This window comes from Schistocerca gregaria, chromosome 4 (assembly GCF_023897955.1).
Source record: "Schistocerca gregaria isolate iqSchGreg1 chromosome 4, iqSchGreg1.2, whole genome shotgun sequence".
Classification (NCBI taxonomy): domain Eukaryota; kingdom Metazoa; phylum Arthropoda; class Insecta; order Orthoptera; family Acrididae; genus Schistocerca; species Schistocerca gregaria.
In genome coordinates, this window is record NC_064923.1 from 185,078,363 (window position 1) to 185,091,671 (window position 13,309).

The 13,309-nt window shown below is 43.2% G+C and overlaps 1 protein-coding gene across 2 annotated transcripts in view; it reads right to left on the bottom strand.

Annotated features, from left to right (window-relative positions):
• LOC126267159 (glutamate receptor 1-like) overlaps positions 1 to 13,309 on the bottom strand; it is a 1,368,697-nt gene that overhangs the window by 975,204 nt on the left and 380,184 nt on the right. For both annotated transcript variants that reach the window (XM_049972106.1, XM_049972105.1), the window contains exon 2: positions 5,426 to 5,575. In XM_049972106.1, coding sequence (XP_049828063.1) covers positions 5,426 to 5,575 — 150 coding nt within the window. The remainder of the gene's footprint in view (positions 1 to 5,425; positions 5,576 to 13,309) is intronic.

Sequence of the window (13,309 nt, forward strand, 5' to 3'; positions counted from 1 at the left end):
GTTTAACATACAGAATATCAAAGTGTTGTGCGAGCAGCAAGACTTTAGCTCAGGCGCTAACTAATTGAGGAGTAGTAAGACATTCTTCCCGACCTCCAGAGGTGGGGGAACACGAAGAAGCCTTAATAAATGGTGCAATAATAATAATAATGTCGTGTGACGAGGGCCTCCCCGTCAGGTAGACCGTTCGCCTAGTACAAGTCATTCGCTTTCACGCCACTTCGGCGACTTGTGCGTCGAAATGGTGCAACAGAAAGTACCATCTGCCACGTAATTCACAGTGATTTGTTGCACTGATGTGTTCGTGAAAACTAACAGTACACTGTCATTAACAGCTAACTGCGGTTTGGACTACACTCGTCACCTATTTGCATCCTTCGTACGAGGGACATACAATAATTAAAACAACATTTTTTTCTCCAGCAGTTTGTTTCAAAATATGCAGAATTTTTTGTGGGACATCGTTCAATATTTCTGGGTCAGCTCCTACAGTTTCATGAAGTTCCGTTAGGTGGCTGCGCCGTACGTAAACTTCGAAATGGAGGTGCGTTCCAAGCGGAGGGCTGCGTTTAAGATTTTTCTGGCGGAAAACCGGAGCATAGGAGACAGACATAGGCGCTTGCTGAAAGTCTACGGGGACCTATCAGCGAACAAAAGGACTGTGAGTCGTTGGGTGAGGCGTCTGTCTTGATCGCAGCAAGGTCAGCAAACCTGTCCGATCTCCGTCATGCTGGCCGCCCGCACACAGCTTGACTCCTGCTATGTTCCAAAGTGCGGACACTCTCATTGGAGATGATCGACGTACCACAATCAAACACCTCGCTGCACAACTGGACAACTGTCTTGACAGTGCACCCGCGAAGAGCTCACGGACTTCATTGGACTGTTCTTCCTCATCCACCCCTACAGCCAGTATCTCGCGCCTTCCAACTTCCATCTGTTTGATCCAATGAATGATACACTCCTCGGAAAACAGTACGTGGGAGATGGGGAGGTTACTGATGCAGCAAGACCTTAGCTCAGGCGTTAACTAATTGAGGAGTAGTAAGACGTCTTGTTGACAAGGATGTCGTTAGATACGGAGCACAAACCCATATTTGAGAAGGATGGAGAAGGAAAGCGGCCGTGTCCTTTTGAAGAAACTATTCCACCATTTGCATCAAGAGATTTAGGGAAAACATGGAAAAGCAAAATCAGGATGCCCGAACGCGAGTTTGAACCGTCGTCCTCCTGAAAGCGAGTTCAGTGTGTTAACCACTGCGCTACCCCACTCGGTACGATCGGTAGAGTTGTATCATGCAGTCACACAAGCCCTCCCATTAAGGTGACGTAAGGTCAGCACATTGGAGGGAGACGATATTCAAAAATAGGGTATTGTAACCCAAACAGCGGGAATAATATGACGCATTGGAACCGTGAGAAACCAATCTGTTTCCAGAAAAAAATTAGTTAAATTACTAATTGAACGCTCTCGTATTTCTTCACCGGACGATTGTTGACGTTATAGTATTGTGGAATAGTTCCTTTAACTTAAGAGCTTATTTTCCTGGCTGATTAATGTATCTTTATTTTGCAATGTCTTTTCTGTTTTACGTTCGTGTTGTAAACATAATTGCCTTAATTTTTGCTTTTAGTCCTCAATAGACTAAAAATACATCACTGAGACGATCTATTATAAATTTGCTACTTTTTTTACTGAAACACATATATACACTCCTGGAAATGGAAAAAAGAACACATTGACACCGGTATGTCAGACCCACCATACTTGCTCCGGACACTGCGAGAGGGCTGTACAAGCAATGATCACACGCACGGCACAGCGGACACACCAGGAACCGCGGTGTTGGCCGTCGAATGGCGCTAGCTGCGCAGCATTTGCGCACCGCCGCCGTCAGTGTCAACCAGTTTGCGTGGCATACGGAGCTCCATCGCAGTCTTTAACACTGGTAGCATGCCGCGACAGCGTGGACGTGAACCGTATGTGCAGTTGACGGACTTTGAGCGAGGGCCATCCGGGAGGCCGGGTGGACGTACCGCCGAATTGCTCAACACGTGGGGCGTGAGGTCTCCACAGTACATCGATGTTGTCGCCAGTGGTCGGCGGAAGGTGCACGTGCCCGTCGACCTGGGACCGGACCGAAGCGACGCACGGATGCATGCCAAGACCGTAGGATCCCACGCAGTGCCGTATGGGACCGCACCGCCACTTCCCAGCAAATTAGGGACACTGTTGCTCCTGGGGTATCGGCGAGGACCATTCGCAACCGTCTCCATGAAGCTGGGCTACGGTCCCGCACACCGTTAGGCCGTCTTCCGCTCACGCCCCAACATCGTGCAGCCCGCCTCCAGTGGTGTCGCGCCAGGCGAGAATGGAGGGACGAATGGAGACATGTCGTCTTCAGCGATGAGAGTCGCTTCTGCCTTGGTGCCAATGATGGTCGTATGCGTGTTTGGCGCCGTGCAGGTGAGCGCCACAATCAGGACTGTATACGACCGAGGCACACAGGGCCAACACCCGGCATCATGGTGTGGGGAGCGATCTCCTACACTGGCCGTACACCTCTGGTGATCGTCGAGGGGACACTGAATAGTGCACGGTACATCCAAACCGTCATCGAACCCATCGATCTACCATTCCTAGACCGGCAAGGGAACTTGCTGTTCCAACAGGACCATGCACGTCCGCATGTATCCCGTGCCACCCAACGTGCTCTAGAAGGTGTAAGTCAACTAACCTGGCCAGCAAGATCTCCGGATCTCTCCCCCATTGAGCATGTTTGGGACTGGATGAAGCGTCGTCTCACGCGGTCTCCACGTCCAGCACGAACGCTTGTCCAACTGAGGTGCCAGGTGGAAATGGCATGGCAAGCCGTTCCACAGGACTACATCCAGCATCTCTACGATCGTCTCCATGGGAGAATAGCACCCTGCATTGCTGCGAAAGGTGGATTTACACTGTACTAGTGCCGACATTGTGCATGCTCTGTTGCCTGTGTCTATGTTCTGTGGTTCTGTCAGTGTGATCATGTGATGTATCTGACCCCAGGAATGTGTCAATATAGTTTCCCCTTCCTGGGACAATGAATTCACGGTGTTCTTATTTCAATTTCCAGGAGTGTAGATAGACGTTTATGAGGATATTCAGTCAATTGATTTTTTGTTGTGGATGGGAGTTCCCACAATATAGAAATTAAGAAAAATGTGTAGCGTATTATGGTTAGGGTAGTTACTTCCGACTAGAGCCGATAATGAAATATAACAACAAATAAATACATTAAGAACAAATCGCCTTTTTATGGACAGAGGACCAATGCGCTTGTCCATGCTGAATACAGAATTGCCGTACACGAACAGCAATACTTGCTCAGCATACCACCGTGTACAGCAGAATGTGGCCCGACTCAGAGCTAAGTATGTTTGGAATAAATTTCTGGCTAATTTTGTGAGCTAATTACCTAAATATACGCTTGTTTGAGTGGGTGTTTCAATACGTTAGCAAGTTTGCTGAACGAAAATCATTGTCCCTGTCATATAGCAAATTGCCCTAGTTGAGGGCTATCTTGACCCCATTTAACCTGTCCACTTATTCAGTTAACGTGATTGAACTTCAAGTGCTCTCAGACTAAGCAAGCAAGTGAACATGTAATTAGAAGTCAACGAAGGCAACGTTAAATGCGTACTGTTATAGGCTCATGCTCCAAAGTCTTTAACATTCCCAAGTGATAGCTTGCAGAGTGTTAAAGCTAGTTTAGGGATACATAAAATGCTATTTTTTAAAGAGCGTTAACTGCTGAACTGTGCACCATAAGTCATAAAAATTTAATTGTTCATTTATTATAAATAAAAGGAGCACTATAAACATTCAAAAAATGCTAACTAAATATAAATTAATTTCTTTGGGAACATCTGCACAAGTTTGTGTCCTCGACAATACTTTCTCTTTCTAAAGAACGGTTTTCTTTCTGTGCGCAATGAATTCGCTCATTATAATATGTATGATACTATTCCGAATCAATCCAGCAAAAGTCATAATCTACCTAGTAAACAGAAATGAAACAGGGCTGACTATGGACGCTAGGAAATGCAACCCTGCACAGTTAAGACATATGGCTTCAGGTAATGGATAATGTAGTGAATCTATTTCTGTACTCTGTTATAAAAATCTTAGGTAACGCATAATGTATAGAGGCAGAGGGAAGGATGTGGAGGACCACCACAATGGCTTACTGCAGGCTGAAAGTGATAGGGAAACAGTCTCTGTCGGTCCGTATTAGCACAGGTTGAGCGCGTTCCTTTCGTGCAGAAAACAGACGGCGTTATGCGCGTTGACTTTCCGCTTGCCACCACAATACGAAAGACGCATCAGGGCACGCTACAAGTGTTACTAGTAAATGGAGCTCGGGGCCCTTCCCTCCCCTCCCCCCCCTCCCTCCCTCCCCCCTAAATTCCAAAAAATGCTGTTAATTAAAAATTTGCTCAGGTAGTCTTAGTGCTTATCCCTTCTCGCAGTGCAATCAGGCATTTGCTCCAGGAACACTAAATACGAAAAAAACCATGTGGAACATAAACTGCTGCGGAAAAATCAGTGCATACGGCGATCTTCTTGGCAACCTTATGTCAACAGCAAAACTCACACTGTCCCCGCCTCCTCAGTTTACGGTCATTCCTGCAGGGCTAAATAAGCTTTCGTGAGAAACTGCTGCGCCAGTAGTCGTTTAATGGGTGTGCTATGGTTGTTTAAACACTAACTGTTCCATGAGAAGGTAGGCTTAGCCGACCTCCATTGATAAAGTGGTTGTATCACTTCATTCATTCCACAACCGTTGCAATCTGTTTACACAAGAAGATCTGAGCACGGTATTAAACGTTGGATCCAGAGAGTATGGAAATAACAACGCAGTACGAAAGCAAAAGGCAAATGGTACCTCTCCTGAATAGAAGTCGTTGAGTCATCCACTCAATTCAGCACTGAAAACAAATTTTGTAGTCTTATTGTTCAACAGTAATTTCCGAAGTATAGCTTTTTAAGACGGTCTCTGAAGTCACAACTATTGTGTTAAATATCACGGAATGTCCAGTTGTTACAAAACATCTTTATCTGAGAATAAAGTTTATATTAATAGCTGCTTTTCTAGCCCACTAACAATGCGTAAATACTTTTAAATGACATCTTGTTCCTGTATTCTTTCTTGATGCTATTCAGATTACCCTCAACTTTGTTAACCGTCATATTCTTTAGCAACTGTTAAACTTCTGATTTTATTCTGAGTTAAAAATGAAACGTCCAGTTGTAATGTCTAACGCTGCCTGGAACAAGACATCTCATTCCCCTGAATAAGGACAGGTAATTTTGCTGTACATAGTCAGCACCTACTTCTATTGGACGAATTCCAATTATGTATTAGATAATGGAGGTACTCACTGAGCCGGGACAGCTTGAAGGCGTCTGCGGTGTTGATGACGTCGACGAAGGCCTGCAGCTCGAAGCGGCCCGATGTGTTCTTGTTGTGCGTCAGCATCGCCAGCTTGAACGCCGCCTGCACCTCGTCCGTGCCCTGCTCGAAGATGGCTCCTGCAAACCGAGTAACTTCTGTCAAAGTCTGTGATCATTGGCTGAGGATGTCTTGTGATATCATGGACATAGATAATGGGAATAAACCAAACAGAATATAAGTTCCAGTAAAGTTCGAAGCAAAAGTAGAATAACTTCAAAAGTAACTGTGGAGTTGCAAAAATTTAGGGATTAAATGCCATGGTATGCTTAGAACTAGGAGTTCTCAGGCAAAATCACATGAAAAATTCAATACACAATGGACTGAGAAGTTACATGGGACATCTTATACCACAACAACGAAATATTTTAAAAATAATAGACTTGGAACGACGAGGAAACGAATAAATCGAATGAATTTGACTGGTAATAATATAACATATGATGAAAGTCTAATTGTCGTGGAGAATTGGAATGCAGTTTTAGGGGAAATGGCGGAGGAAAACGTTACCGGACAATATGAACTCTGGAGTAGGAACGAGAGAGGAGAAACAGTAATGGTTCAAAATGGCTCTGAGCACTATGGGACTGAACTTCTGAGGTCATCAGTCCCATAGAACTTAGAACTACTTAAACCTAACTAACCTAAGGACTTCACACACATCCATGGCAGAGGCAGGATTCGAACTTGCGACCGTAGCCGTCGCGCGGTTCCAGACTGTAGCGCCTAGAAGAATAACAGGAGGTGAATGTATGCATGGAAAAGAGCGGGAAACGCCAGAAGATTTCAATTAGATTACCTAATGGTTAGAAAGAAGTTCCGAAATTAGATCTTGGATTGTGAGTCGAACCGAAGAGCAGATACAAACTTAGATAACAATTTAGTAATGAAGAAGAGTAGGCTGAAGTTCAAGGGACTAGTCAGGAGGAATCAGTGCGGAAAGATGTGGGGTACCGAGGCACAAAAGTGTGAAGAGATACGCTTCAAGTTACCTGAAGATATAGATACTGCAATAACGAATACCGCAATAGGCAATTCAGTTAAATAGGAAAGAATATCTCTAAAGAGAGCCGTAGGTATTACTAAGGCAACTGCGAAGAAACCTTCTTTAGTTGATGAAATACTTCAGCTGATCGACGAAAGAGAAAATGTTCGAAGAAATACAGGAATACAGAAATCGATGTCACTGAGGATTGAAATAAATAGTGAGGATCAGAAAACTGAGGTGAAATTGCTGCATGAAAGATGCGAAGAAATCGAACAAGAAATGATTGTGGGAAGGACGGGCTCAGCACATAGAAAAATCAAAACTACCTTCCGTGAAATTAAAAACAAGGTCAGTAACATTAAGAGTTCATTGGGGATTCCACTGTTAAATGCAGAGGATAGAGGACAGAGGAGGAAAGAGTATAATGAAGGCCTCTATGAGGGTGAAGTCTTGTCTGACGACGAGATAGAAGGAGAAGAAGGAGTCGATATGGATGATATATGGTATCCAGTATAACAATCAGAATTTAAAAGACCTTTGGAAGACTTAAGATTAAAAAGGCAGAAAGTATAGATAACATTGCATCGGAATTTCTGAAATCATTGCGGGAAGTGGCAACAAAACTGCTGTTCACGTTGGTGCTTAGAATGTATGAGACTGGCGATACACAAACTGACATTCGGAAAAACATCATTCACATAATTCCGAAGATAAGAAGAGCCGACAAGTGTGAGAATTATCTCGCAACCAGCTTAACATCTCATGCATCCAAGTTTCTAACAAGAATAATATACAAAACAGCCGAAAAGAGAATTGAGGAACTGTAGATGACGATCAGTTTGGCTTTAGGTAACATAAAGACACCAGAGAGGCAGTTCTGACGTTTCGGTTGTTAAAGGAAGCACACGTGAAGAAAAATCGGGACATGTCCATTGGATCTGTTGACATGGAAAAAGCATTGGACAATGTTGCAAGTTGTTCGAAATTCTGAGAAAAATAGGGGTAAGCTATAGGGAACTAAGGGTAATACACAGTATGTACGACAACCAAGAAGGAACAGTAAAACTGGAAGAACAAGAACGAAGGGCTCAAATTGGAAAGAATGTAGGACAGGGTTGTTGCCTTTCGCCCCTACTGTTCAGTCTATACATCGAAGAAGCCATGAGGGAAACAAAACAAAAGTTCAAGAGTGAGATTAAACAGGGTCAAAGGATATTAGTGATGCAATTCGCTGATGGTATTAATATCCTCAGTGCAAGAGAAGCTGAGAAGAAGATTTACAGGTTGTGTTGCACAGAATGAACAGCTAATGAGTACAGCATATGGATTGAGTGTAAATCGAAGAAAGATAAAAATAACAAGGAGCAGCAGAAGTGAAAACAGTGGAAAACTTAACATTAGCATTGGGGATCAGGGAGTAGACGGAGATAAAAAAACTCTGCTACTTCGGCAGCAAACTAACTGACGACAGACGGAGGAAGGAGGACATGAAAAACAGACTAGCACTGGCAAAAAGGGCATTCCTGTCCAAGAGTTGTCTGCTGGTATCAAGCAAAGGTCTTAACATCAGGAATAAATATCTGAGAATGCACATTTGGAGCACAGCATCGAATGTAGTGTGACAAGAACTGGGGAAAAACAAGAACAGAAGAGAACCAACGACTTTGAATTGAAGTACTACAGAAGAATGTTGAAAAGTAGAAGGACTGATAAGGTAAGGAATGAGTAGGTTCTCCGCAAGATCGACGAGGAAAGGAATATAGGGAAACACTGACAATAAGAAAAGACAGGATGATGGGAAATCTGTTAAAACTTCCATGGTCCTACAGGAAGCTGTAAAGGATAAAGCTGTAATTGAAGGCAGAGATTGGAATACATCCAGCAAATAATTGAGGTCGTATGGTGCAATTGCTTCTCTGAAAAGAAAAGGTTGGCACAGCAGAGAAATTCGAGGCGGGCAGCATCAAATAAGTCAGAAGACTTATGACTCAAAACACAAAACAAAAAAATGGTACTACTAGATTTCTCTATCTATATGTAATTCATAGTAAAGAAATTCAAGCCTCTAGTCTTTTGTATGGCTTAATACCGTCATATATATTTCGTAGTAGTCATAGTTACAATCCTCTATGCTGCAACTCAGTTCTACTGCATGCACAATTCTTGTCTAATTTTCCACATAAGAAGCAAAGTGTCTTGCCAGCAAAATACAAATGTTAGGTAGATGTTTGTTTTTGTAACTTCGAGGTAGTTGTTTTGCAGCTGGAGGGATACTGACGGCCTATGGCCAAACGGACGAAGGAGGTTAAAATTTTATGTATCAGTTTCGGTTTGGCAGAGGTGTAGAAAAGATATTTTACATTTGGTGAATATTCTGTAGTACCGAATCAATCGATAAACTTTTAATTTGTCTGCAAATGTTGTGGTAAACCTTTACACAACTGTAACTTATGTCGTATATGGTTGAAAAATGACGGAATAAGTATCAATACTAAGTTATAAAAACGATTCCAGTAATTGTTAAACGAACTGTAGAGAAATATATTACTTGGATTAGGTATAGGGGTAGTATAGGCCAAGATTGAAGAGTTACAGTGTAACAGTAGTTGCTAAACGTTAAATCTGGAGCATAGAGCATATACCAGCTAAATGATCTCTCGCGCTAAGGTATTTACATGAAGCGGCCAAATGTAAATGAGTCCGTTCAACGATGGTTGCATGGTCATAGAAACCAGTTTTTAGGAAATGAGCTCTACTGATATTAAATAGTGAATTGGAATTAAATAATTCCCGAAGCTTTGTAGCCGATATTTTAGTCTCCAGAGAATCAGCAACGGTACTGATGTAAAAGAAAAAAAAAATATTATTCATTGTTCAGTTTCAGCTGCTCATTTTTTGAATTAAATGATATATTCCCATCACACTGGATCATTTTTAGATCTAAGTAGTTGCGTCGGAAACCAGTCTTGTCCATTTAGAACGTCGTATAGAAGTACAGTGCACGCATTACCTCTCACCAGGGACTACGCAGTGGTCGAAAACCTTCACTTAGCGACCGAGGGGAGAGGCGTCTGGGTGAAGCTGTCAGTGGTACAAGACAAGCAACATAGCGTGAAATAACCACAGAAATCAATGTGAGACTTACGACAAAGGTATCAATTAGGAAAGTGCTACCAAATTTGTCGTTAATGGGCTGCGGCAGCAGACGAGCGACTCGAGCACCTTTGCTAACACCATGGCATCGCTTTAGCACCTCTCCTGGTTTCGCGACCATATCGCTTGGACCCTAGACTACGATAATGCCACGACCTGGTCAGATGAGCCCTGGTTTCAGTTGGTAACTGCTGATGGTAGCGTTCGAGTGTGGTGCAAATCCCACGAAGCTATGGACGCAAATTGTCATCAAGGCACTGCGCAAGCTCGTGGCGGATCCACAATGGTGTGGGCTGTGTTTACAAAGAATGGACTAAGTCTTCAGGTCGAACTGCGCCGATTATTGACTGTAAACTGTTATAACTTGTTACTTTTAGACCTTTTTGGGCCAATCACGTACTTCATGTTCCCAAACAGCGGTGGAATTTTTGTGTATGACAATGCACCATGTCACCGGGCCACTGTCGTTCACAACTGGTATCAAAAACATTCCTGACACTTCGAGCGAATGATTTGGCCACCCAGACGTGAATCCCATCGAACATTTCAGGGACGTAATCGAGAGATCGGTTCGTGCACAAAATCCTCCACCTGCAACACGCTCGAAATAATGGATGGCTAAAGACGCAGCGTGCGTCAATGTTTATGGAGATGACTTCGAACGATTTTTGAGACCATCCCACGTTGAGTTGCTGTTCTACACTAGGCGAAAGGAGATCCGACATGACATTAGGAGGTATCTCATGACTTTTGTCGATTCAAAGGGTAAACCACAAGGAAACGATATTACGAAACATGTAAATTTGGAAATATGTGGTAAGGAGTTATGGGACCAAGCACCTGAGGTCATCTCCCTAAGCTTACCCACTGCTTAATCTAACTCAAACTAACTTACGCTAAGGACAATAGACACACCCATGCCCGAGGGAGGACTAGAACCTCAGCCGCGCGGACCGTGACAATGCTATGCAGCGTTTATCTGTTGTGCTCATGCCATAAAAATTATACGTTTTTCATAAGCACGATGGCACATCTGGCATGTTATTGTAATGCTTCGATGTGATGAGAAAAAAAAGAAAGAAACTTACGATAAATTAGAGTACGAAATTGAAGAACAGTCCGACAGAATAATAGCAGACAAGATTAAACCGATTCAAGTTGTTAATATTTGTGGGACTCATAAGATAACAACGTAGGCCTTGGCCTTGGATAACGAAGCAGTGCTTATTTTAAATTTTCGATATTAATGTTTTAATCCCAGTTAACGTTTAATTGCTTTTGATTGAATTATTTCCCTCAGACAAGGTTTTGCAGCCAAATCTATTTTTATCTTACGTTCACTGTTGAAACTAGTTTTATCCAAAGTTCAGACATTTATAACACTAAATTCTAATTATAGCTAGGAAACATTACAATGACAAAAAAATAAAAATAAAAAAATAAAAAACGTAACACCCAGCAGAAGCTCTAGTTTTGCGACATAAATGAAAGTCGTTAGACGTGTTTCTACATCTGAAAGATTATATCTATTCAAAATTCGCGCGAGTCGCATGAGAGTGACTCTAGTAGCGTTGCAGTTGCAGATGAGGTTTACTTTAAATATACTCTGTACCGGTCATGACCGTTAGTTACCTTTGAGATTTGTAGTGGTGAGCTGATGTTGGTCAAGAACGCCAATAAGGCAACAAAGACGCCATTATCAACACCCCACTGAGTTTGAACAAGGGCGTGTAGTAGTTCTACGGGACGATGGATGTTCCTTCTGTGATATTGAAGAAAGACTTGGCAGGAATCTAGTCACTGTACACGATTTCTGGCAGCGAAGTTCGCGAGAATGTACGGTCACAAGATTCAAATGGTTCAAATGGCTCTGAGCACTAAGGGACTTAACATCTGAGGTCATCAGTCGCCTAGAACTTAGAACTACTTAAACCTAACTAACTAACCTACTAACTAACCTAAGGACATCACACACATCCATGCCCGAGGCAGGATTCGAACCAGCGACCGTAGCAGTCGACGGTTCCGGACTGCGCGCCTAGAACCGCGAGACCACCGTGGCCCCGCTGATCCCAAACCACCGCCGTTTATAACTTAAGTGGTGTAGAGCGGGAGCTCATTGGAGGACGGGATTGTATTTTCTGATAAAAGCTGATTCTGTCACGGCACCATTGATGGCCGTGTCTTGATCAGAAGGAGGCCAGTTGAGGGCTTGCAACCAACCAGTCTGCTTTCTAGACAAACTGGACCTGCATCTCGATATATGATCTTGAGTGCGATTGTGTATGACAGGAGAAGAACTATTACGGTTATCCCACACCACCTGACTACAAATTTGGACATCAGTCTGGTAATTCGACATGCTGTGCTGTGATTCAAGAATGGCATTCCCGAGGGTGTTTCCCAACAGGATGACGATGAACCACATACGGCTGTTGTAAACCAACGTGCTTTACAGAGTCGATATGTTGCCTTGGCCTACTTGATCGCCAGATCTGAATCCAATCGATCACGAATGGGACATCATGAGAAGATAATTCCAGCGTCACCGACATCAGCATTAACCGTCTGTGCATCGACCGACCGAGGGCAACAGGCGTGGGTCCCCATCCCACAAACTGACATTCGGCAGCTGAGCGCATACCATTTGCATGCTTGAATTGAACATTGTGGCGATGACATCGTTTGTTAATGTACCAGAATTTCACGTTTTCAGTGGCTTACTAGCGCGTAGATTAACGTACTTTGCAATGTTAATCACTTGAATAAAGTACCTAGACAAATGTATTCCCGAAATTCCATTACTCGACATTAATTATGTTCTGGTGCTGAATTTTTTTCCATCTGTGTAGTTGTAACAAGGGCGTTCAGTATAATGTAGGTTCAACTAGATTCAACGCGCTCCAACTGAAAGCAGGTTTTATAAGATCTTGTGAAATAACATGTGCGTTTTAAGACAACACAACAACGAAAATTTCCGTAGTGACAGAATCTTGTCTCTTGGGGGTGCTCACTGTTTTGAAATACCTAGCAAGCGACACTTAGATAAAAGTTCCCCACTTCGTAAGCCTCGTTATCAATCGGGCTTGAAGACATCGAAAGAATTCATAGATGTTGCTTGGGTCGAACAATTCTGTGCAGCCCATCAAGAAGTATAACGGAGTGGCTAGAGGGTCGCAAATGAAAATGCTTAAAATAAAGTGACGTATTGCTCGCAAAACTCTGTTGGCTGAATTTAGATAACCTGTATTCTAGTAGGACAATGAGACCATTAGGTTGCTATCACTTACGTCTCAGATAGGTATCATGGAGACAACAGAGGTTAAGGCACGTCAGATGCATACAGACACTCACTGAATCTCTCTCAGTACGGTAATGGAGGAAGAAGGAAACTGAACAATATTAGTTCTGTAGAATGGCTTTGGAGACATGATGTAGATGAACGAGTTATTAGCAAGCTACCAATATCCTGCTTGAATATCTGTCGAGGAGGAGATTAGTGTTTAACGTCCAATCGACAACGGAGTCTTTGGACTACAAGCTCGGATTATGGAAGGATGGAAAAGGAAAGCGTCCTTGCCCTTTCAAAGGAACCATCTTGGTATTTGCTTAAAGTGATTTAGGGAAATCACGAAAAACCTAAATCAGGGTGGGCGGACGCGGGTTTGAGGCG